This window comes from Onychomys torridus, chromosome 14, assembly GCF_903995425.1.
Source record: "Onychomys torridus chromosome 14, mOncTor1.1, whole genome shotgun sequence".
Taxonomy (NCBI): Eukaryota; Metazoa; Chordata; class Mammalia; order Rodentia; family Cricetidae; genus Onychomys; species Onychomys torridus.
The window spans coordinates 75664372-75689284 of record NC_050456.1 but is presented as its reverse complement, the minus strand read 5'-3'; the positions used below and the strand labels follow the sequence as shown (position 1 = coordinate 75689284).

The 24913-nt window shown below is 46.6% G+C and overlaps 1 protein-coding gene across 8 annotated transcripts in view; it reads right to left on the bottom strand.

The window, feature by feature from the left end:
• Eml1 (EMAP like 1) overlaps positions 1 to 24913 on the bottom strand; it is a 163219-nt gene that overhangs the window by 28687 nt on the left and 109619 nt on the right. For 5 of the 8 annotated variants that reach the window (XM_036205665.1, XM_036205671.1, XM_036205669.1 and 2 more), the window contains 4 exons: positions 17618 to 17749; positions 5177 to 5205; positions 4371 to 4421; positions 981 to 1110 (listed from right to left, as the gene is read on the bottom strand). In XM_036205665.1, the coding sequence (XP_036061558.1) occupies positions 981 to 1110; positions 4371 to 4421; positions 5177 to 5205; positions 17618 to 17749 (342 nt within the window). The remainder of the gene's footprint in view (positions 1 to 980; positions 1111 to 4370; positions 4422 to 5176; positions 5206 to 17617; positions 17750 to 24913) is intronic. The other 3 variants (XM_036205667.1, XM_036205672.1, XM_036205666.1) reach the window with 1 other exon arrangement.

The following is a 24913-nucleotide window of genomic DNA, read 5'->3' as shown; positions in this document are numbered from 1 at the left end:
GTCACTTGAACCTGAGTGTAAAAAATAACCTGGCCGAAATGCCATTTATTTGGAGCAAATTTTATTGTTTCACGTCTTTTAAAACACAAATCAGGAAACATTCCCTGAATAACCTTTTCTGGACTAGATTTAGTAAACTGCTCAACTTAATCAAGAGGCAGAACCCGTCCACGACATGCGCCCAAATAGATTGCCAAGCAACATCTGATCTTTTGACTTCTGTGAATATGATTCCATTATCTCAAATACTAATTTCTTGTCAATGAAGGCAGGGCAGCACCGACTTAAATCAGCATCTTGGAATGTGTCTTCAGAGCATGACATTGTCGGTGAGCGGCAGACAATCACTAGACATTGGAGTGTAAAGTCTTTGTAGAGGGAGAGTGGTAGAAACGCATGCCTACACCCCCAACACTCAGGGGACTGAGGAGAAGGATCTCTGTCAGTTCAAGGCTGGGCTGCATAGTGAGACCCTGCCTCAAAGGATCGAGAACAACGAAAGGTCCCACCATGGTCATTTGAGTCCTAAATTTGCCCAGTTTTGATTAGTTTTCCTAAGCTTGCTTCTCTGCATCTGCCTAACTAATGTGGTTCTTTGTTTGTTTGTTTGTTTTTTGATTGACAGGCAGGCCACAAACGTGATGTATTACCCTAACCCCCAAACCATTCATCTATACAATGACCATTTCCACGTTGTCTTTTCAGGAACCACAATCATGAGTACTTGCTCAGGAATTGCTTCTCCTACACGGCCATGTTTGAAAACTTGAATTTTTTTTTTTTAAAGTTCACAGTAAAACATTGAACTTTTTTTTTTTTTTTTTTGAGCTGAAGATCAAACCCAGGGCCTTGCACTTGCTAGGCAAGCACTCTACCACTGAGCTAAATCTCCAACCCCAAACATTGAACTTTTATGAATCTTTTACCACTAGACTTCCAGAAGTCACCCGCGGACAATCCGGCCAGTGCATAAAGGATACACCCATTCCAGCTTCAGCCTCTTGGTTGGTAACTCAGCTTTTGCTTCCAAACTGTAAGAATCCACTTGGTCTTTGGGCATGTACATGGTCACGGGGCGGCCTCGGAGAAACATTTTTACATATCCCTCTTCTACAAAAGCAACAAAGATGTCAGTGATACATCTCGGCACCCTGGAAGAAGATGCCACGCACGGGGCTAGCCTGTCACTGCACAAGTGACCATTTCTCTTGTGTACCTTTAAAAGTTAAAAAAAAAAACAAACTCATTTACTTATTTAACGTGTTGGTGAGGGTTGGGGTGGGTGTCACACGGCACATGTGGAGGTCAAAGAACAACTTTCGGGAGTCTCTTCTCTCCTTCCATCTCCTCCTTCCATTGCAGGAGACCCAGGGGATCAAACTCAGGTAGTCAGGCTTTGGTAAGCAGTTTTATCTGCTGAGCCATCTCACTGGTCCCATCGTTCCCATCTCCTCCCCCACTCCATGCCATGTCCTTTTCAATTATTGTTCCGGAGGAGATAAAACCTAACACATGGGTTGGAGAGATGGCTTAGAGGTTAAGAGCACATACTGCTCTTCCAGAGGACCCAAGTTAGGTTCCAGCATCCACATCAGATGGCTCACAACACTCCAAGGGATCTGCTGCCCTCCTCTGGCCTCCTTTGGTACTTGCATATATAACAAGGAGACACATACACACGCAAACAAAAATTAAGTTAAAAATCTAACACAAAATTAAATAACTTGAAACAAACATTTGTGTCATCGTTATTTTTGAGCTTCTCATTCAAGTTCACACCATACATAAGACTTGGTAATAGGTGTGAACTAGATGTTAACAATCATTTCCTGGGACATCTGAGTGCAGATATGTTGTTATTATCAGAAGAAAATGTACAACCAAGAATCACAACTAACTCAATAAACCCACCTAAGTCTGTCATTGAGTCCAATGTATATATAATATCAGTATCAAACTTTAAGAAATATCTTATGATATTTAAATTGGTTTGTAACATTAGAGTGTAAAATATACTTCCATGTATCTTTTGCATTGTACAGTTCTTTAAAATGCAAAGAATACTAAGTACGCAGAATGATAAGTGCAGGCTAGGATTCAATAAAAAAGAAAATGCTAAATAAAAAAATTTTTCTTGAAACAGAGTTACTCTGTTCAGCTCTGGCTGTCATGGAACTTGCTCTGTAGACCAGGCTGGCCTCAAACTCAGATATCCATCTGCCTCTGCCTCCTGAGTATTGGGATTAAAGGTATATGCCACCACTGCCCAGATAAATAAATAAATCTTAGAAGCAAAGCATTAAAATAAAAAAAAACACTTAAAGAGAAGCTAGAAATGGAAAATAAATAGGGAAGAATCAACAGAGAAGGAGGGAGAGGGAGGGAGGAGAGTAGGGGAGAAACCAAAGCGGGGACAGTTTTCTGGACTATTTCTATTAAAATAACTGCTTTTTAATTGGAAGATTTATTATTTTTATGTGTATGAGTATATGCATCACATGTATTCCTCATGTGTGTGGAGGCCAAAAGAGAGCACCAGATGACCAAGGACTGGAGTTACAGGCAGTTGTGAGCCACCATGTGGATGCTGGGAACTGAATCTGGGTCTTCTGCAAAAGCAGCAAGTGCTCTTAACTGCTGAACCATCTCTCTAGGCCCCTAAAATAACTTTTTGGTATACTAATCAAGAGAGGGGCCAAAGTAAAAACAAAAACAAAATGAACAAACAAAAAATCAAACCCACATGGGGTACTCTGACTAGAGTTTCAAGAGCAAAGAAAACATCTCATGGACTCTGGATGAGTTCAGTCAGACCGTCCATTCTGATGCTCCTGCAGATTGGAAAATCCAGAATCAATGGACTCTAAAGCAGGCAGGGGTAAACAGCAATACCCACCCAAAACCACACACACACACACACACACACACACACACACACACACACACACACACACACAAATCACCATGGAGAGGATACTGATGAGGGTAAGCAGAGAGACAATCACAGGACTTCAACAGCTAAGGACTTTCAAATAAGGCCTCATGCAACACCATTTGTCACCAAGGGCATGCGCTTCAGATCCCAATGCACATGACACTCTTCATTCTGGGTTTAATGAAGCTTGATTTTTAGGTAAGAACCATGAATGTGCTCATCCCTGCAGCACACACGGTTCCAGCCACTGCCCCGGTGATGGCAGGGATGTTTCTCAATTGGGCACCATCCTCCCTGGCTGTATCTGGAGCAGTCCACCCAAGACTGCCATCACTGCACTGCAGGCCCTCTTATTGCTCCCTGGAGTCACTTTGCATACTGTTGCCAATCCCAACCAGCCTGGACTTCACTTCATCCAACGCTTCATCCATGAGGGTCACTGCCTACTTGCTCACCACCACTAGCTCTAACAGTCCCTAACTTCCCTGCCAGGCTCTTCATCTGGCCTCATCTTTTACATCCACCTTCACGAGGATTCTCCTCTCAGGCCCGAAGTGTCTCTCGGTACCCGCCCTGTCTTCCCTCTGAGCCTCGGCTCCAGCTCTCTCCTTCCCTCCTCTTCTGAAGCTCTTCCCTTCTCTAACCTCTCACCCAAGTTGCTGCTCTTCCACTGACCACAAATGGTGACTTAAAAAGCAGCCACCAGCCCCATCTCAGAGAAAAAAGAAGCAGAGAATGATGGAGTTTGAAGTGAAGTGGGAAATGATTCCACCAACTATCAGTAGGACACGCATCAACCCTACCAGCGTTGGCAGGACTAATGCCCAAGTAATAGCATTTCCAAAGACAGAGAGACAGAGCCGATCGTGGGTGCCAACAGTGCACATGGAGTCTGTGGACAGTCTATTGAAGTTCTGTGGTCGTTAGGCTCCCGAGAAGAATGCCTGTGACTGAGGTTGCCTTACCTCACCATTACAAATTACTTACTAGGCCAAAACAATGTTCAGCTGTGTGCCGCTGTGTACCATGAACTCAGATGGCCTACATTGACAGTCAACATGACACGCAAAAGCAAGACTGTTTCCAGACATGTTAGGAGCACAACACACAATCACCAAACCCAGAAGAGCTAGTGGGGAGAGGTCAGCGGTGCAGAGCTTCATGCCAAACAGTGGACACTCGGGGGGGGGGGGGGCTGCCTTATGGCTCTCTTCAGGTGCACTCAGACCTCCTACAGTTAGCCAATGATGAACGGCAATCCAAATCACAGGCAGGTGTGGAAGCCCATCCAAGTGAATGTTCAGAGGTGCGTTGAACTTAGGACGAGTTACAGAACCGATGTCATGCGAGGAGGGCTTTGCCCATATGGAAACAGTCTCTGGACTGGCGCAGCAGCCTCGTGCAGAGGGGCTGTGGGCTGGGAAGCTCTGCCTACCTGTGCAGTGTGTCACCCGGCGCTTCCCTTGGGGTTTCGGAGACTGAAGGGCTAGACAAAGAGATGGCTGGTACCGCAAGTGTAGCTGGCCTGTCTGCCGCAGGCTGGTGGTATTCTGCCCCCCAGAGGACAAGGGAACAAGGGGACATTTCATGTATCCTGACATGTACACTCAGGTTGCACGCCTGTAGGTTTATGGTAGTTACATTTTAAGGGATTAATTTTGCATGGAAGTGGGGAACTGGGAAAATTAAAATCAGATGAATTTATTTAATTACATACTCATAATTTTTTGCATGTTTAACTATATCTTAAAATACAGTTAATATGCTAAAAAAAAAGATAACGTAGCATCTGCTTTCTTATAAAGTGTGATTTAGAGAGCTATATGGACAGCCATCTACAAAGTATTGGTTTGTAATTTAGGAAATTAGAGGCAGAGAAGGAGCAGGTATTTTGAACAGGTATTTATGGAGGAGAGGCTTTCTCTTGGGGAGAAGTGCAGGAGACTTTGGCTGAGCAGGTGGAGAGATGAAGGGCTTCTTTATGATGGAAGTTCCTGCTCTAACCCTTACTGAACTCTGTGGGTTTGACAAGGGGCGGGAAGTGGTCTAGTCTCTATGCCTGTTTACTGGTAATCCTGCTGTTAGCTGAGCTGCCAGTGGCTGCCTGGTTGCATTCACAAACACCAGAGCTGTTTCCTGAGTACCCAAGGCCTGGCTCTGAGGTCACCATTTCCTATTTGCCACTCAGTCCAGGTCTAAATTTTAGCCCTCCCCACATCCAAGAATGGAAACAGAACTTACCTGGACTGAATGCAGGCTCCTTGGGTTTGCTGTGAAAACAAACAAACAAAATTTAGTATTATTTATATGCATGTATAATATGTGCATGTATTTGCATATATACATGTGTTTGTAGTGTGCATATACATATAGATGTGTGTTTGCATGTGTGCAGACATACATGTGTGCATGTTCATGCAGAGGTCTGAGGACACGTCATGTTTTTCCTTGATAATTCTCTCTCATAGATGGAGGCAGGGTCTCCATAGATGGAGGCAGGGTCTCCCACAGATGGAGGCAGAGTCTCCCACAGATGGAGGCAGGGTCTCCCACAGATGGAGGCAGGGTCTCCCACTGAACCCAGAGCTCACTGTTTCAGCCAGTATGGCTGGCCAGCTTGCTCCAGAGAGTCTCCATCTCTGCCTTCCTCACACTGGGTCTACAAAAGCACTACATACCCACTCGGCTTTTATGGGGCTTTGGGGGATCTGAACTCGAGTCCTCACTCATGCACGGTTAGTATTTGCCCTGCTGAGCCACCTCCCCAGCCTCCAAACACTTTCTAAAGGGCACCTGAGTGTTTCCTCCCACAGCTCCACAGCCATACGTCAAGGCCATGTTCCACAAGCATGGTGTGGAAATAATGTGCACTAATTACAAAAACAAGGCCAAACTAACTGCAAAAGAAAAATGTGTGTGTGTGTGTGTGTGTGTGTGTGTGTGCTCAAAATTAAGTAAATGGGATTGTAATCCTGTTTTTCACCCAAGTGCTTCAAGGAGAGCAGATATAGGTTAGAAGACAGTGGGCTTGTCAAGGTCAGGGCGGCCCTGGCGAATGTGTTAGGTTTGACTTTCCTGCTCTCTCAGATGTAAGGGACTAACTTAAAATGAGCAGAGTCCTATCTCCTGCCAAAGAGATACTTGCACATTCATGCTTATGGCTGCACTATTCACAACAGCAAGGGATGGAACCAGCTGTGTGTCCGTCCACAGAAGGGATGGAACCAGCTGTGTGTCCATCCACAGAAAGGATGGAACCAGCTGTGTCCATCCACAGAAGGGATGGAACCAGTCAGATGTCCGTCTACAGAAGAATAACAATGTGATATGGGCACACAATGGAGTTTTATGCAGCTGCAAAGAAAAATGAAATTTACAGGAAATGAGTGGATCTGGAATATATTCTATTAACTGAGATAGCCAGCCTCAGAAAGACAAACATCACACATTGTTACTCTTGCTGTGATAAACACCATGACGAAAGCAACATGAGGAGGAAAGGGTTTATTTAAGCTTACACTTCCAGGTAACAGTCCATGGCTGAGGAAAGTCAGGACAGGAACTCAAACAGGGCAGGAACCTGGAGGCAGGAGCTGATGCAGAGGCCATGGAGGAGTACTGCTTACTGACTTGCCCCCCATGGCTTGCTCAGCCTGTTTTCTTATAGAACCCAGGACCACCAGCCCAGGGGTGGTCCCACCTACAATGCACTGGGCCCTCCCCCATTAGTCACTAATTAAGAAAATGCCCTACAGGCCTGCCCACAGCCCGATCTCACGGAGGCATTTTCCTAACTAAGGTTCCCTCCTTCTGATGACTTGTGACTGTGCCAAGTTAACTCAGAACTAGCCAGCACACATGCAATCCTTTCAGCTGGGTCCTAGCTTCAGTGTCTGTCTGCATGTGTGTAAGTAGTGGTGAGTGGGTATAGGCTACGAAATTGAAAGGGAGACCCTGGAGGGGAGGAGGAGCCAGGAGGGGAAGAGGAGGAAGGGCAATAAAGCATATTCAACTCGAGAGTGGGAAGGGGGCTGTGGGGAGTCAGGGATGCATGGGGGGAAAGCGGGGAGAAGAGGGGGAAAAACCTAGCAAAACACACTGTAGGGAGGCTGGAGAGGTGGCTCAGTGGTTAAGAGCTGTATCTGTACTTTCAGGTTCAGTTTCCAGCACCCACATGGCGGGTCAAACAAACCATTTGTAACTCCAGTTCCACAGGATCCAACACCCCTTTCTCAGTTGAGGGTCCCTCTTCCGAAATGACTCTAGCTTGTGTCAAGTTGATATAAAACTAACCAGCACACAAACAAACAAACAACAACAACCACAACACCAAAAATAACTACTCATCACATCATCTTGCATGGCAGACATTCATTCTACTAACAGAGCCATCTAACCCTAAAATCCTAAGATTACCCTTTTTCTCCTTCATTCTAATATAATGAAATATAATAAAAAATACCTTGACTAGAAGTCACCCATTAGCTCACACTATATCACTGGTATTACCCATCACCACCCTTGACTTCCAGACCACTGCACACATGTGTGGCATGTGTGGTGAGGTTGCTGCTTACATGGTACCTTAAGCCTGTCTCAGACATGAGCAGCAGAATTGGCTGTTCATGACGCTTTCTAAACTCTGAACTGTGGTCATCATGAAAATCAGGGCTGCAAAAGCCCTGTTCAGCCTTTCTATCTAAAAGCCTGGGTTCCCCTTGGGGCTCTACTACGGCCCCAGGCAAGCCATTTCTGGAGCCTTGACTCAGTAGCTCTGGCCTGTCTCCAGCCTGTAGCTGCTGTCCTGTGGCCTTGCCTCACACACTCCAGTATGCAGCATTGGCTTCCTCCTGGACATCAGCCTGCAGATGACACACACGGCTGCGGCTCCGGTCTCTACTTGTGGCCACTTCCTGTGGAGGCCTTCTTAGATGTCCAGCCAACACCGCAGTCTTCTCTCAGGTCCCACTTCCCACACTCCCCACCCCTGCCCCACCCCGGGTCATTTTGTCTGTAGCACATTTAGCCCTGTAGTTTACCTTGCTTCTCTACTGGGCAGAAGGGCTCACAGATGCAGGACCTTCATCCTGCTCACCATGGCATTTCCAGTGCAGAACAGAGGGGGACAGCTGCCTGGCACTGGGGGCAGGGCCTGGGGCAACTTCTCTCTGGTTTCCCCCCTCTGACCTCACACCACTGATGAACCTCAGAAAGTGTTCCCGCCCACATTCCACTCCAGTCTGTTCTGGGCACTCCCTGAAGATCTACCAGACAGGGAATGTGTGAGAATATGTGGATTCCCCTTTGTCTTTCTTGACATTTTATCTAACATGTGGCACAGGCCTGTCCTGGGGGGGGGGGGTGGGGCTGTCTTTCTCTGTTTGTTGTTTTTTTTAAGTCCAGTATACCACTTATTGGCTGCAGCTCTGTGTCAGACTTAGAATAGCTGTCTTTCTGTGGCTCACCTGGCTGGTCCCCACTGTCAGGGCATGAGTGACAGTCCTGTGATCTGTCCAGAGTCCTGACTCCATGTCACTTATACATAAGGCTCACAGGCAGAGTGAGAACAGGAGAGCGGAGGCTAAGGAAAACAGACAGCAAGGCAAACCTCCTGAGGTTATAGAAACAAGATCAAGGGAGCCAGGCAGGAGATCAAAAGACAGGAAGAGAATTCTTTTTCATCATGATGTTGATCACATAGGTAAAAAGATGCAGAAGCCCTGAACACTGACGTCACTGATCCTGGGCAGTTTCCAGAAACAGGAAAATGCAGTTATGGGAGCTGGGGAGGTGACTCTGGCAGTGAAGTCGCTACTGCACACGCATGAGGACCTGGGTTCAGATCCCCAGCACCCACATAAGGAGACGGTGCTGGTTGGGGCGGGGTCCGAGAGGATAAAGACAGGAGGATTCCCGGGACTCTCTGGCTAGCCAGCTTAGCCAATCAGTGAACTCCAGGTTCAGTGAGAGGCCCCGTCTTAATAAAAGGTAGGGAGTGATTGAGGAATATTGAAAGCAGCTGGGGTCCAGCCCCTCGATAGTTCCCCCAGAGTTCCAGAAGAGACACTCCCGGCAGTGAATAGATCGGAAGAATACTCTAGTAAATCTACGTACACAAAATTGTTCAGTCCCTACACTTGATTCTTCTGAGTCAGGTCTCTCTACACGGCTTCTCCTCTGCTCTCTTGCTTAGCTCCTTTCTTGCCTGATTTCTCTCGACATTTATCTGCTGTTCCCCCCACGTGCTATCTTAATTCCTTCATCTACTTCTGCCCCATCTGGGTTCTCATCCATCTAGTACTTTCCATCTCAGCTCCTCTTCATCCTTAGTTCCCCTCTGTCTTCTAAGTTCTCTCTCATTCTTTTCCATCTCCTCAGTTCTTTCCATCTTGTTCTCACCCACCTGGCTCTTCCTCATCTTCCATCTCGTTCCTCTAGTCTTCTCTTCTAGCCCTCCAATCTGTTCTCTTCCAATCTAGTTCTTCTCTAATCCAGTTCTCTTCCAGTCTAGTTCTTCCCATCTCAGTTCATTCCTCTCCAGATCTTACTCATCTCCATTCTCTTTTTCCTTCTCCGTCCCTGCTCTGAAAATAAAACTGCCTTGTATCCCTTTGGCCTTTATCTCTCCAAGCTATCTCTGCTCCCGCCATTTCTGGCAGGGTGGGGGAAATGTGCTCGGTTGCTAGGCAACTTGGCTAGGCAACTTCCATCACAGCTAGATATACCTGTAAGTAGGAACCCTTTAGTTCTGAGTTAATTGCTAAGGGTGGATCTAAAACTAGAGATAAGACTCTGGAAAGGAGAAAGTTAAGCTTAGCACATCTGCCAGGCCTTATCAAACAGATAGTCTGGGTGCTTAAATCTGTTCTCAGAGAGTACAGAGGTATCTCTGATAAGATACTTCATCCATCTGGGGATGGTCCTGGCCGGATGCTGCTAATGACGATAATGACAGGAAGGCCTGAAATTAGGGATCCTGGCTGCGTTACTGCAGAGAAAGTTGTCTAAATATTCCATTAGTAGAGGGGAAATTGTGCCCAATGAGTGATGGAAAGCTACAGTAGCACATGAGAGATTCATAGCAGGAAATGGCTAATAACCAAAAGCCAATATCAACAAGACTCCTTGAGCCTCAGCTTGACCTATGGAAAGCCTTGGCTTCTTCCAGGTATCATTAGCTTGTCATAATCAGCTGAAATCCTACTTCATATTATTGCAGCTTGCAGCAGAGGGAGACAACTGACATTAAACCCTGGCTTGCACACACGTACACACACACATACACACACACACACACACACACACACACACACACACACACCATGCACATGCACACACATATACATATAGACAATGGTCCACCGGAAAGAGAAAGCCCACAGGGGAATTTGATCCCTCATGGATGCGCAGGTATCCAGGACTCTGGGAAGAGGAAATACCTTCCAGGAGCAGGTGACACAGGAGGGCACCAAAGGTCATGGAAGAGGCACCAAGGGGGTGCTGGGGTGTTTTGTTCCTTTAAATCAAAGCTATGAAGCACATCAGGGGAACATACCCGGCTTCCCCTCAGTAAGCTCTGCTCCTTCATCCACAAAATGGACAGAACCACCTCAGACTGTGTGAGACAGGACCAAGTGCCAACACTCTGGGGCTGATTGCTTCTCACTTGGCCAATTTCACCCACAAGAACCCACATAATCTCTATCTCTGGATCCCTCTGCTGACAGTCACAAAAACCCAAACAACTAAAGAAAGTCAGCATCAGTTATTTTAAACCTTGTTAAGAGGTAAATGTCTCCAGGGCTTCAAGAGTGAAATGATCCTTTAAGGGACCAAAACACAAAACACAAACCTAAGGCTAAAAGTATGGTATCAATGGTTAACCCCTAGATGGCGCTCTTTACCAGTTTCTTAAATGAATCTAGGTTTTTATGTAATTTCATTCATCCTAGGACAGCTTACTGGGCAGCTTTTGTGTCCCCTGCACTTTGGAAAGTGCTGCAGGGTCAGAGACTGAGAAAGGACAATGTCTCTGCTCTTCTGAAGCCAAGGGAGGTCATGGGTGGGAATGGGGGGGGGGCGCACAGAGAAGAGTAACAGACCCTCCGCCTCAGACACAGTCTTTCTGCAAAACACCTACCTCAGATGGGGGCTAAGAAAGGGCTCTTTAGCTGAGCCCTGCGGGGTGAGCTGAAGTCTGTGCAAACACTGTCACACCCCTCTCCAACACTCTACAGCACCAGACGGAAGACCAGAACACAAGTAGGTGCTGGGAGGCGTCTCAGAGAGACTCACGAGCTTGGGTAAGCCACTTTTGTCCTCGCTTGAAGATGGTTTGAGCACCATTTTATCCACTCGGGGCTGTGTCTTTCTCAGTGAACTGCTTATCTAAACCCTTTTCCTACTTCCCCCACTGGTCTGTGTTGAGTCTTACTGAAACTGAGGGACCAACGCGAGTCTGTTACCATGCTGTCGATACGTCCTGCAAGGATGACTCTCTTCACACAGCCCATTCCATTCCCCATCCTGCCTTGCACCATGCTATGCACATAGTAGGTCCAAGTGAAGCCATGCTGTGGGACCATATGAGTAAGGAGATAGGCACTGTCCAAGTTTCTGATTCCTCTCTTTTCAGGTTGAGGTAAAAGGCACAGAATTCTAAGACGTTTCCTTGATGGTTGGTTAATGTTGTCAATGGGACATGACCCAGCATCACCTGGGAAGAGCGTCTCCCTGAGGAGCTGTCTGGATTGGGTTAGCTTGTGAGAAACTGCCTTAATTGGGTTAGTTGGGGATGGGGGAGAACCCACCCTACCCTGAATATGAGCAACACTCTTTATCCTGGGCTATGTAAATGTGGAGAGGGGCTTGAGAGCAAGCAAGCTTGCCTGGACTCATTCTCCGCTCTTTCGTTTAAAAATTAATGGGTGTGGGTGTTTTGCTTGTCTGTATGCCTGCACACCACAAGCATGTCTGGTGCCCACAGAGGCCAGGAGAGTGTGTCGGATCCCCTGGACCTGGAGGGACAGATGGTTGTGACCCTCCCTCAACATGGGTGCTGGGAACTGAAACCCAAGTCCAGTCCCACATTCTCTGCTCTTGACCACGGAAGTAATGTGCTTCACCTCCTCAAGTTCTTGCCCCTGTGACTTTCCCAAAGTGACAGACCCTAACCTGGAACCGTGAGCTGAAACAGCTGCTTTTTATCACAGTGACAGAAACAAAACAGTCCCCTGGAAGGGAGGCATTTTCCGGGGGCGGGGGAGGAAGAGTGAGCAAATATGTGTGCACATGGACCCCAACACCTTGGGATAGAGCAGCAGTAACCACAGCTGTGCATGGCAGCTGTAGGCCACCCCGTGTGGAGGAAGCTGGGGAAAGGACCTTATTTGGTCCTAATGACAGCTATGAGGGAGACACTATCTTTATGCTGAAGAATCCACTCCCTACTCCCCACCCCACCACCCCCGCCAAATCAAGTGACTTAGAATCGAGGAACAAGAAGTAGCAGGGCTGGGATGGAAACTCAGGTATGAGCGTCCAGCTCCATCATCCTAACCTTCTCTCATCTCATTAAGAGAGATAAACATAAGATAAGAGAGAGTCATTCAATCAATGTTTTCTGGGCACCTGCTATGTGCCTTGGCATTGTTTGAGATGCTGAACTAGTCTGATGGTCGAGGAAAACCTTGTTGGGGTTGAACATGGAGGCATATTCCTGTAATCTTAGTACTTGGAAGGCTAAGGCAGGGTGGTGAGTACCAGGCCAGTGCCAACTGGACTACACAGTAAGTTCAAGGCTAACCTGACTGAAACACATGGGTGAAACCCTGTTTTTTTTTTTGTTTGTTTGTTTGTTTTTAAAGTCCCCAGCATACACAATATTTAACATAGCTGCCTGGTAAGGGTGTTCAGATTATTCAAAATAGCATTTCATTGTTCTAAGGAAATCCTTCCACTGTGCTGGAGAGGCGAGCATGTGGAAAGGCAAACCTCTTCTGAAGCATTTCAAATCATGTCGACTAGACATTGTGTGTGTGTGTGTGTGTGTGTGTGTGTGTGTGTGTGTGTGTGTGTGTGAGAGAGAGAGAGAGAGAGAGAGAGAGAGAGAGAGAGAGAGAGAAAACCTTGTTACTACATAACTGTGTAGAGTGCCCTATGTACTTGGCTGGGTGTGTGGGGACCCACCTCTGAAATGAGTCTGTCTGCTGACACAGGACTGTGCTTACACAGCAAAACGAAGAGGGCCAGTGATGTCAAAATTAACCACACCACCTGCACGGTGCCCTAGAAAGAAGAGCTGGTTGGGAATGTGGAAAGTGTCCCGGGAGTCCTGAGTCACTGTTGACAATTTAGGAGACTTTCAAGTCTTCTTTTGGGATCTTCAAATAACTTGTGTGATAAACTAACTCTAAGTGAGAGGGGAAAATAATAACCTGCTGGGCATAAGAGGCATGCTGGAGAGGCATGATGTCAGGGCCCAGGAGAGGATGAAGAGCCACATGAAGGACCTTGAACCCAAGGCTGAGCACAAAGGTCACCACTAGGGTGGCAATGTAGAAGCAAAACAACTGCCAAGTGGTGGTGGCACACGCCTTTAATCCCAGCACTCGGGAGGCAGAGGCAGGCGGATCTCTGTGAGTTCGAGGCCAGCCTGGGCTACAGAGTGAGTCCCAGGAAAGGCACAAAGCTACACAGAGAAACCCTGTTTCAAACAACCAGAAGAAGGAGGAGGAGGAGGAGGAGGAGGAGGAGGAGGAGGAGGAGGAGCAGGAGGAGGAGAGGAAGAAGAAGAAGGAGAGGAAGAAGAAGAAGAAGAAGAAGAAGAAGAAGAAGAAGAAGAAGAAGAAAAACAACTGAGCCTATAGGAACTAGAGGATGCGGCCAGAGGACAAAGCGCTCAGAGGAGGAAAGGCCAGACAGTCCAGCACAGTTGACCTCACCAGCCTGTAAAGCAGGACCACCTGCCATGGTTCAGGCTGTACAGCGGAACAGGCATTGGCCTGAGGATATTTGATTTTCCTTCAAATTGGTTGACTCCAAAGATGGGCAGTGCTTGTGTATGTGACAACCAAGTTTCCAACAGATGGCTAGACAGTTCTTACTCTACAAAAGCAGCCCATGGCAGCAGGTTGTAGATAGAAACATAGTGTCTTAATTATGAAGTTGACACATCTCTACCAGTGGCTATAACTGAAACACTTTCTCAGTCCAGCTACATCTAATGTGAACTGTACTTATAAACTTATGAATAAGTAGCCATTTCTCTGATACAAAACTTTTTTAAGTTAAGAAATTCCTTAGTGGATTAGTGTACTGCCTACATCACCTTCTTCTCTCAGAATGTTATTGCTGACTCCCTATTTAAATTTAATAAGTACTTCATGGTGACAAGACTCATTATGTAATTATTAATATTCATTTGCCATGAATATTACATAAAGTAAAATATTACATTGCCCTACATTGCTTTTGTCTCTAATGGAAGCATTGTCAGAGCAGAGATTAAATGCTGTTCAAATCCTGAGGCGGCTTGGAAGCCAAGTATTTTTACATGTTAAACATTCTAAGATGGAAGGTGAAGATTGTACCAAGTCACAAGTAAGACTGTCGTCTGCACCAGTCACTTCTAAAGAGGATGAGATATGGGAGCAAAAAATACAGAAAGCCTAATAAAGAACACAGCCCTAAATAAAGGAAAAGCACACCTGTTTTAGAGGAAGCTGCTACATTCAAGGAATGCCCAGGACTTGCCAAACACTTATTCTCTGCTCAAGAGTGAAGATGTGCCCAAGGCACACAGAATAACCCTGTAGTTGCCCTCACTATTGTTGAGGAATAGAGACACTACCGTGGCATGCTTACACCAACGACAGCTTTGCACGTGGAGTGTGACACAGAGCATTACGGCTACTGATGTGTGAGGTTTGAGTCCACAGACCAGGGGCGGAGCCAGAATTCTCTGGGTGACGTCAGTGTGCCCACTTCTACCTATGTGCTAACGGCTGTCCTGAGAGGAAGTGGAAGGGCCTCCAGCCACCATGAAAAAATTATCAAAATTTCTCCAGCTGGAACCATCCCTTCTGCGGTCAGCACACATGTGCCTGGCTGGCAGCTGGGAGGATCATGGGGTGGGCCATTCATTCCCAGAATCATGGTTAGATTTTTGTCAAGATCTGGGTTGTGTCCAATGGCCTGGACCATTCATACAGATGTCATTAAACCTGTCAAACCAAAGAAAAGATGGGTCACTTTAGAAGTCATCCATCATTTTCACCTTACACGTGAGGAAGACATGGCTGAGGAGTTGGGGAAGCTTCATGTGCTTTTTTCCTGTGCTCTGCTGCCCCAGCACAGATGACCCTTTGCCGAGCACCAAGCACTGGTATTTTCTTCCCAGTTAGCACCTTTGTAAGAATGAAAAAGAATAAGGGCTCTCCAAAGTGAAGGTGCCCAGTCCTTTCCACGGACTTCCCATTCACTGCCTGCAGGAACTGAACAGGCAGATGGCAGGCAGCTACCTACGGTGACTCACTGGAACTCAGAGCCCCAGTGAAGGGAGGAGCCAGCCTGTCTTCACCGGATGAAGTTGGAAGTCATGGGAGAATTCACCAGGCCCTTCCTAGCCTTTTCTCTGTACTAGCCTAGAACCTGAGAGTTCCTCGGTAAGCCTCCGGGCCAGGGGTGCGAGGCTGGAGCTGGCCGGGCCTGGAGCTGCTCATGTAGGGAGAGCAGTGAGGAACTGGGGCAGGCAATGCCCACATTGCTAACTTGACCTTGTCACTCCTACTGCTATCCCAACAGGTACCCCAAAGTATCCTCCAGTACCAGTGGGACCCCAAGAGCCCTCTCTGAACCTCCTGGCAGCATCATGGTCTGGGACAGTCTCTTGATTCCAAAGAGATGGAGGGTTTGGCTTCAAGAGGACACTTTCAGTGGCCACGATTATTTTTAGAAAATGATTTGCAAACATTCCCATTCTCTCATTTACAAATCAAAATTCCTTCCTGTGGCATTTCTCAAAAATCCCTTTGTAAATATCCTTTATGGAAATATTTACCCAGTACATTAACCAAAGCCATGGGATTTAAAGGATAAAACAAGTCTAGAGTTTACACAATGTAGATTCTTTCTGGGAATTCCTAATAAAAATCAGATGTTCATACACGCTGCCAAAATCTAGACATTTCAAATTAGCACCAAACTCAACCTGAATTCTATCCAGAGCCTCTGGCCGGCATGTTCTCACTGCCAAGGTCTCACCACCCTATTAACATGAGATTAGCATAATCTCTCCCTAAGAAGCACTAATAGTCTGAGAAGATGAGTCCATGGTTCCTGAAATTGTCAGTGGGCTATGAACTCAACTTATCACACAGTGTAGAGAGGTGTCAGCATGTTTGATTGTTTGACTCTATGTGTATGGATGGGTGTTTTGTCTGCATGTATGTCTGTGCACCATGTGTGTGTAGAACCCAGGTAGAGGGGTTGGGGATTTAGCTCAGTGATAGAGTGCTTGCCTAGCAAGCGCAAGGCCCTGGGTTCGGTCCTCAGCTCTGGGGGAAAAAAAAAAAGAACTCCGGTAGAAAGAAGTATCAGAGCTCCTGGAACTAGATGGAGTTACATGCTGTTAGGAGCTGCTACATGGGTGCTGGGAATCGAACCCGGGTCCTCTGGAAGAACAGCCAGTGGTCTTAACTGCTGAGCCATCTCTCCAGCCCTTTATCTTTTTTCTTCTTCATCATCTTCTTCTTCTCTCCCCCTCTTCCTCCCACTCCTTCTACAAAGATCCTTTTCAGAGCTAAAACTGACGAAGAGTTTAAGATCCCTTACAAGACTCAATCCCCACATAGTTTCAAACTTGGAAGCTTTACAGCCTGCGGTTTGGAACTGACTGTGTTCTGACTAAGCCGTCTCCTTACATGAACATCTGAAAAGAAGCAAGTTTAACCTCTAAAACAGCCACCTTCCCAGACTTCCCCGAGCAGAAAAACTAAAATCAGAGGGTGGCCAGAACAAGGCCCACACTAGGCAGATAGGCACAGGAACCTCACTGACAACGTATTCTTAAAACAGGCTGTTAAAACCTGCCAAAAAGTAGCTTTTGTGAGTAAAATGTTACTATGCACGTCACAAGTATATAATCTGCTATAAACTAAACACATAGCAGCTTCAAAGTTAGGAGTAAGTGTAGGACAGGAAACCAGAGTGGAAAATGGTTTGTAACTCCAGTGTTAGCTCGCTATTAAAAGCAGCCCCTGAGTGAGTGAGAGAAAGTACAGCTTTCAACCTGTCCCTCTCAGAAAGCTTTGCTGACAAGTTTTAAATACTCCAGCAAAATTGATTCCAAGATTCATTTGGGAAGGTATATTGGTGATGGGAGGTACTGCGCCTGGAAATTCAGATCCACTTCGTGGGCTAATTTCTCAGACACTGCTTTATTAATACCAATATCAGTATTAGTATTATTAACTCCGACAGTGGGAGCTAGAAGTCTGAGTTATAGTATGTGACCTGTGATTGCTGGCTGCGCATGCGCACACACACACACACACACACACACACACACACACACTGCCGTTAATGCAATTTCAGAAGGCCTGGACTCAGACGGGGCCTTGACTTATCAAGAGGACTCTTCTGAGGTGGGAATGCCATGTATCGCTAGCCGGGCTTCCTTACCTCTCATTGTTCTTTTTGCCACTGGAGGAACTGCTGGTTGAGCCTGCGCGGTTCCGACTTCCTTTGGAGTCCCCAGAGCTCTCCCTCCGGCCACCTGGAGACACTCGTTCAGAAGAGCTGGTCCTATTGATGCTGCAGGAAAGGCAGGCAGGTGAGAAAGAAGCCTCCGTAGTGCGACTGTCCTTCACTGCTGAACATATTGAGGGTACGTGCGATACACACTCAAGACTATCATACTGTTGTGTAGACATTTAAACCATAGAGGGGTCCAAAATCCTTGCTATGGGGATCAAAAGGCTCCCACAGTGTCACCTGGAATCCACGCCATGCTTACTGCCTTTGTGACGGAGGCATGTGGCACAGTTCAGAGTCATGGAGGAAACTGAGCCGAAGACCCCCAATATACCTGTGCTGGGAGGGTGCTTCAGTCTAGATCAGTGGCACTAATCAAGGGTGACACTATCCCCCAGGAGGCAGCTGGCAAAGTCTGGAGGCATTTCTGATCACAACTCAGGGGAGGGGGCTGTTCCTGACGTGATTGGGCAGAGGCCAGAGAGACTGTCGATCATCCTACAATACACGGGGCATCCCTCAACGGGAGTGGCTGGAGCAACAGCAGGACCTGCTCAGGAGAACTCACGCCAAAAGCACTCCAGGGACAAATGCAGACAGGTGCCACCGGTCATGGCAGAAGCGTCTACCACAGGTGAACCAGCTTTATCTACCGTCTGAGAGAGCATGCACACTCAGCTTCAGGCCATATAATGAACGGGACTGGAATGGAGGAGCCTGGGAAAGTGCCAACAGGGGCTTGAATGGGTCAAAATTGCCCACACAGAAGAACGTAGGCTAGGGCAGGCTTCTTAAACATTTTCTACTTGTACCTTTCCCTGCGACACCGTCACCTGACTGGGGCTTATAGTGTCTAAAGAGGCATGCAAATGGAACACTCACCACTAATCAACTATAAGTTTATTTGAAAACAGTTCTTTGGTATACATATGATTTTCCACCTACTGATATGATAGCCAATTTGCATATTAATGATGTGATTGTTTATTTTGACAAGAAGATTTTAATCTCAGCTGTATATCAGATACTACAGGGCGTAGAGCATCTCCAGGGTTTACCAGAGTTCATTGATATTCTTCTGGTTGAGTAACTGTTCGTGCCAAGAACTCCACTTCATGTAAATTTGTAGTACAAAATGACTGAAGTATGTCTAGGACCATATCAGAACTTGTTGGAAATTCTGTCCTAAATCAAAATCTATTCAGTGATTTACAAAATTCAAGGCTATACCTCAAACATCAATTTAAAGATTATTTTTTAAATTATGTATATGTACACACACAGTATGTATGTGTGTGTGTGTGCAAGTGCACTCGCGCACGCTCAAGTACACACTCACACACATATATGTGCACAGTGGTCCTTGGAGGCCAGAAGAGGGCGTTGCATCCCCTGGTGCTGGAGTTCAGGCAGCTGTAAGCCACCCAATGTGGGTTCTGGGGACCAAACTCTGCAAGTGCTCTTAACCACTGATCCATCTCTCCAGCCTCAAACAGCAATTTTAAAATCTTACACATTCTAACACAATAGAATTCAAAGGTGTATTATTAGATTCTTACATGCTGAGGAAGGACAGTAAGAAAATATTGACTAAGCCATTATGTAACTACGGGAACAGGAACTTTGTATATATAGTAAACACTCCGCAGTTCATAGCATATATAGCCTGGAATCTGAGCATAGGTTTTTTTCAAGGAAAGTTCTCTGGCATTATAGACATGATGGTGATGGCATGCACAGTGCAAAGTGCACACTGTGTGTTCAGAACCAAGGCGACAGTGATGCCACACAATGCCACATCGGTGCACACAATGCCACATGGGTGGGTGCTGTCAGAAACCTCTGATTCATTATGAATTTAATTTTGAGTTAATTTTTGGTTGCTGGTTGCCCAGAAATCTTTTATTCTTGTCCTTTTATTCATAAAATTTTCATGACTCCTTCATTCAGTCACTGACACTCATACATGCTTGTCACCCACAGTTGAAAGTCTGGTCTACAAGAAAGCAATCAATGTATGGGAATTCCAGCTCGGTGTGGTAATGCACACCTTTACACCTAGCACTTGGGGGGCAGAGGCAGGTGGATATCTGTGAGTTTGAAACCACTTTGGTCTACAAAGTAAGTTCCAGGACAGCCAGGGCTATTATACAGAGAAATCCTGTCTCAAAACACACACACACACACACACACACACACACACACACACACACACACACACCCCACATATATATGGAAGTCCCATAAACACAACAAGGAGCCAGGGGACAGTGAAGACTGAGTGTCCTCTTCCAGAGCATCCAATGTTTTCACCCAGTGAAACCCTGACCCACTGTACCACAGGGTTGGAGGTGTGGTCCTCTGGGTGGTAATTGGGTCAAGAGGGTGGATCAAGCCCTGATGAATGTGGTTAGTGCCATCATATAAGGGGCCCCTGAGAGCCTTCTCCTCCCAGACCACTACATCAGGACCCAGTGAGAAGAAGCAGGCTACAATCCAGAAGAGGACCTCTTGGAACCTGGTGCATGACGGACTCCCACTCACAAACTATGGACAACCACTTCTTCTTCTGTGGCTTGTCAGTCAACAGACTTACAATACTATGGTAAAGTAGCTGAAACTCACCTAGGGAGCCCCTTACCTTCTTGTAGGCCAACCTTGAGGTCTTACCACACCAGTCAGTTTTGCATCCTTTGCAGAGGCTCACACAGGCCAGAAAGGATGAAAGACATATATAAGTTTCATCCTCTGTTCCTGCTAGCTACAGGCAGAGTCGGGTTGCTCTGCGCTCATACTTGCTGATCTATGAGAAGGGGGAAGGTGTCCATTGTGCAGACAGGGGAAGAGGAGCCAGTATGACTGGACACATGGAGCCTGGCAGTTGCATGCACAACTGTGCAACTCATGCCAGGGCTTGGGATAGAACTATTCATCTGGTGGCTATTGAAGGGTGTCACTGTGCCTCAGACGTAGGGAAGGCAGTATGAAAAGAGGCAAGAAGGGGCTGGAGAGATGGCTCAGAGGTTAAGAGCACTGGCTGTTCTTCCAGAGGTTCTGAGTTCAATTCCCACCCACCACATTGTGACTCACAACCATCTGTAATGAGATCTGGTGCCCTCTTCTGGTGTGCAGGGATATATGCAGACAGAACACTGTATACCTAATAAATAAATCTTAGAAAGCAAGAAAAGAGGGAATAAAATGAGAACAGCCCCCACAGAAAGCGCTTTTGTAGCAGCAGTTTGAAAAGCTGCCATGGAATCAGACAGAAGAGACAAGACAGAGAACCCGTTAGCACTGTACAGAGAAGTGTGTGTGTGTGTGTGTGTGTGTGTGTGTGTGTGTGTGTGTGTAGGGTAAGATTATCTCAGAAGCTGTGAAGGCCATGCCCCATGCGGGGAAGACAAGCCACCAAATTTCACAAACTAGTGCATAGGAGCTGAGGGACCTCAGACAGCAGGCAGTTCCAGGATGAAACGATCGCTGTATGCCCTCAGCACAGGCAGTGGCTGCTAGGTTCCTGTCACTCATCCGTCTTCCTTTCCTGCCTCTCTTTTCCTTCTGGGTCCACTCCTCTTGAAATCTAACCTTCAACCCTCTTCCTGGACAGTAACCTTGAGTTAAGCTTGTAAAGGCCCCCTAATGTGCTGGCATTTGAAGAATCACCCCATTCTCAGAGTGAGCAAAACGTACTCCAAGTAACCGTGACCATGATCATTTTCACACACGGTCTTTCTGGTGACTGCAGGAGCTTCGAATCTGCATAACCCGGTATCTCACATGCGCATGCCTAAAGGCCAGTGCATTGTTCATTTTGTGTGTGTGTTTTGTTTTAGAATGCTCAATTTGGGGACAAGAAAATGACAGGTCTTAGGAACACACGATTTTTCTGGAACCTAGGGTTAGAGTCTAAAGATCAGAGAAACCGTTACGCCCAGGGTTCACCATCCTCCCATGATGAAAACCATCAGCTGTTGTAGCTCACTGAGTCCCCTCTGCCAAGGAGCCAGTGCAGACTCGGAAGCTCTCCTGTGGGAGCCGCTGAAAGGGCCCTGGGAGACTGCAGCAGCAGAAAGAGGCCCAGAGCATCGCATCTACAGTGTCCTTGTGGGAGTTCGAGTTAAGTTCACGGCAATTTAAAGAACTGCATAAAATGTCCTCACAGCATGCTAAAGCACATCTATTACCCAACTATTGCAAGCACTAACCAAACTCAAGCCCATGCCTGAAAGAGATGACGAGGGTTGTTGATGATGGGAACAATGGTTAATGGGAACTGGACACTTCCCATCTTACATAGATTATTTCACTTAAATCTCACGCCTCCCCTGCAAAAATGTCATCACCCTTTACTGATGATGAAACCAGTTCAGGGACATACAAGACTTGCCTAAGCTTCTGAGAGCAGCTAGTTTAGTGGTTCTAGTCACTCTGCTGGTCACCTAACTAGGACCTTCCTGCAGGAAGTCTCCTTCGTCACCCAGCAGGGATATCAAAGGGGTTGTGTTTCCTCAGGGCTTTGAGGAACACCAGCTCTGCATATCTGATAAGTTTCTACAAATCCAATATCTAACAAAGTAATATAGTTACACAGCTTAAGCCGTGTCACATGGGAGGCCCTGGATAAGGCCATTAAGCCCTTATGTTGGAGGGAGAGGAACAAGGATTACCCAGCAGATCTAAGCTCCCTCGCCTTGGCAATGACCTGTTCAGAGTGTCTCAGACCCGTTCTGACTACACACGAGTGCCTGTGTGAGAAAGCATTTTGCTGTTTAGATTTATTTATTTTTATTTTACGTGTATAAATGCTTGCTTGTGTGTATATGTGTGTACTGCATAAATGCCTGGTGCTCAAGGAGACCAGAAGAGGTCATCAGGTCCCCTGGAAGCAGAGTTTTATACAGCTGGAGGCTGCCATGTAGATACTGGTAACTGAACCCTGGACCTCCACAAGAGCTGCCTCTCCAGCCCCCGTGGAAAGTGTAATGAGCTTCGGGAAATTGCAGGCTGTGAGCATCAGAACAGACAGACACCACGTTTTGCTGGCACAGCTCAGGATAACAGCTCTTTCAGGACATTTGTCATGCCTACCTCTATTTGCATCAAAATGTTAAACTTTAAAAAGTTACTATTGTCCTGTACGCAGAAAAAAAGAAAAAAGAAAAGAAACAAGACATTTCCTTTTGAGAACCAAGAGCCCTTATGAATTCAAGAGGATTTAGGAGGGCTCAGATGAAGGGCACAAGACAAAAGCATGAAGACATCGCAACAACCAGGGGGGCCTGAGAGAGCAGGGCTGTCGACTCGCTGCAGGAAGCTCCCTCTAATCACCAGCAGGGAATATCAAAGGCCTTACAGTCCCTCTGGACAGCCAGGGAAAACAATGCCCTTTCTTTGGGATGTGGCAGGGGTACCAGCTTGCAAGAGGCCCTCCACAGCACAGCTCATCTCTTGGTGTTTTTGGTGCCTAAACACCAGCGTTTCTTCCCATCTGCTTCTCTGTCCCCACACCCGACCCCAAACTTCTCAGTTGAAAAGAAAGCGCCTTTCTGTATTTCATTATACATGTGCCAAAGAATTCTTGCCAATTTGAGTCTCAGACCTGATAAAATTTTCTGAAATGGTGACGTGTGACATTCTTTCTTGTGATGAGATAATACGTGCTCAGCCCAAGAAGCTGGAATTATGGCTTTCTGTCGTTAGATGATTTGAACCCAAGAAATGAGTTTTTCCAAAATTTCACAAAAAGGCCCTGAACATTTACAATTGGGGGAGGGGGGAATCTGTACCAGATCTTTTAGGACCCACTCAACAAATATGAGGCATTGACCGAGTCTTCCATGCTATGCCGAGTGCTACAGAGGTGACAGAGATCCGGGCCACAGGGGCCTTTTCTGCAAATTATGACATATCTAATTCTGATAGGCTGAGATGACACACTTTAATAATTAAATCAAAATGCTCTTCCCTATCATTATGATAAATATAGATTAATCTGTGTCTTTCAAAAATTCCTTCCTTGTTTGGTGTTGTATGCCTGCGCTGTGTGGTGCATGCTGGTGTAAGGGCAGGCGCGTGCCCCTGTCCCTGTGGAAGTCCGAGGAGGGTGTCACAAGGAGGGTGTCGCGTATCTTCCTCTACTGCTTCCTGCCTTTCCCCCTTGGAACAGGGTCTCTCACTGAACTTGAAGCTGAGCTGGCAGTCAGTAAACCCCAAGAATCCTCCTGCCTCAGCCTCCTACAACACTGGGATTTCCCACATGTATAACCACACCCAGATCCCTTTGTGGGGGCACTGAGGGCCTGAACTCAGGGCCTCATGCTAGTATAGCAAGCACTGTTACCCACCAAGCCACCAGCCCAGTCCCTAAAATCTTTGTGACACAACACACATGCTTTCCCAGAAACACACCTTAGAAAGTCTTAGAAAAAAACAAAACAAAAACAAAAAACATGTACCGAACAGCATGCTTTTCCTTGCACAGAAAGCCAACTACTTGAGCTATGGGAACTGCATGGTTTCTGATAACCAGCGGGGGCCAGTTAGTCCTTCCTGACTTAACACCATAACCATCCCTTCTCCACCTTACTACCGACAACAGATGCAAATCTATATTCCATTTAATACCTTCATGGTATTGGATCTGAAGGCAAAGACATATATTAAAATATCAGGGCCTCACCCTTTACTCCAGTTAGACCACTGGTTCAGTATTGGTGGCAAGTTGAAGGTCTCAGGCTCCCAAGCGCTGAGATGATAGAGATGAGCTGCCATGCCCAGTCTAGAAATAACTTTTCTAAAAAATCAACTCAAGTCAGATTTTGCTTTTTGGTTCTTTGCATGGCATGTGTATCTGGCACTGACGTCCACCAGGTCACACAGCCAAGAGCCCGACTTTTCCCAAAGGGTTGTTGACTGCTTGGAAGCAATGGCTACTTCCCTCTGCTAAAATGATGCCTGTACCAGATTTGTTCTTTTGATCTCTGCTCACACTCACACCCCAATTGTCCTGCTCTGCTACCCCCTCCCCAGACAATGAGTGATTGTCTCTTTCTTGGGCACAAGGAAAACTGTGCTATTGATGGCCTCAGTAGTCCACAGAGCAAGGTGTGACCCACAATGTCTTCCCTGGATTTTCTGCCCTTTTTTCCTCTGAAAAAATAGAAACAAAACCTCTTCCCAAGATTCCAAAGCCGAGGAGCCCAGTCCCAGACTAAGTTTTAA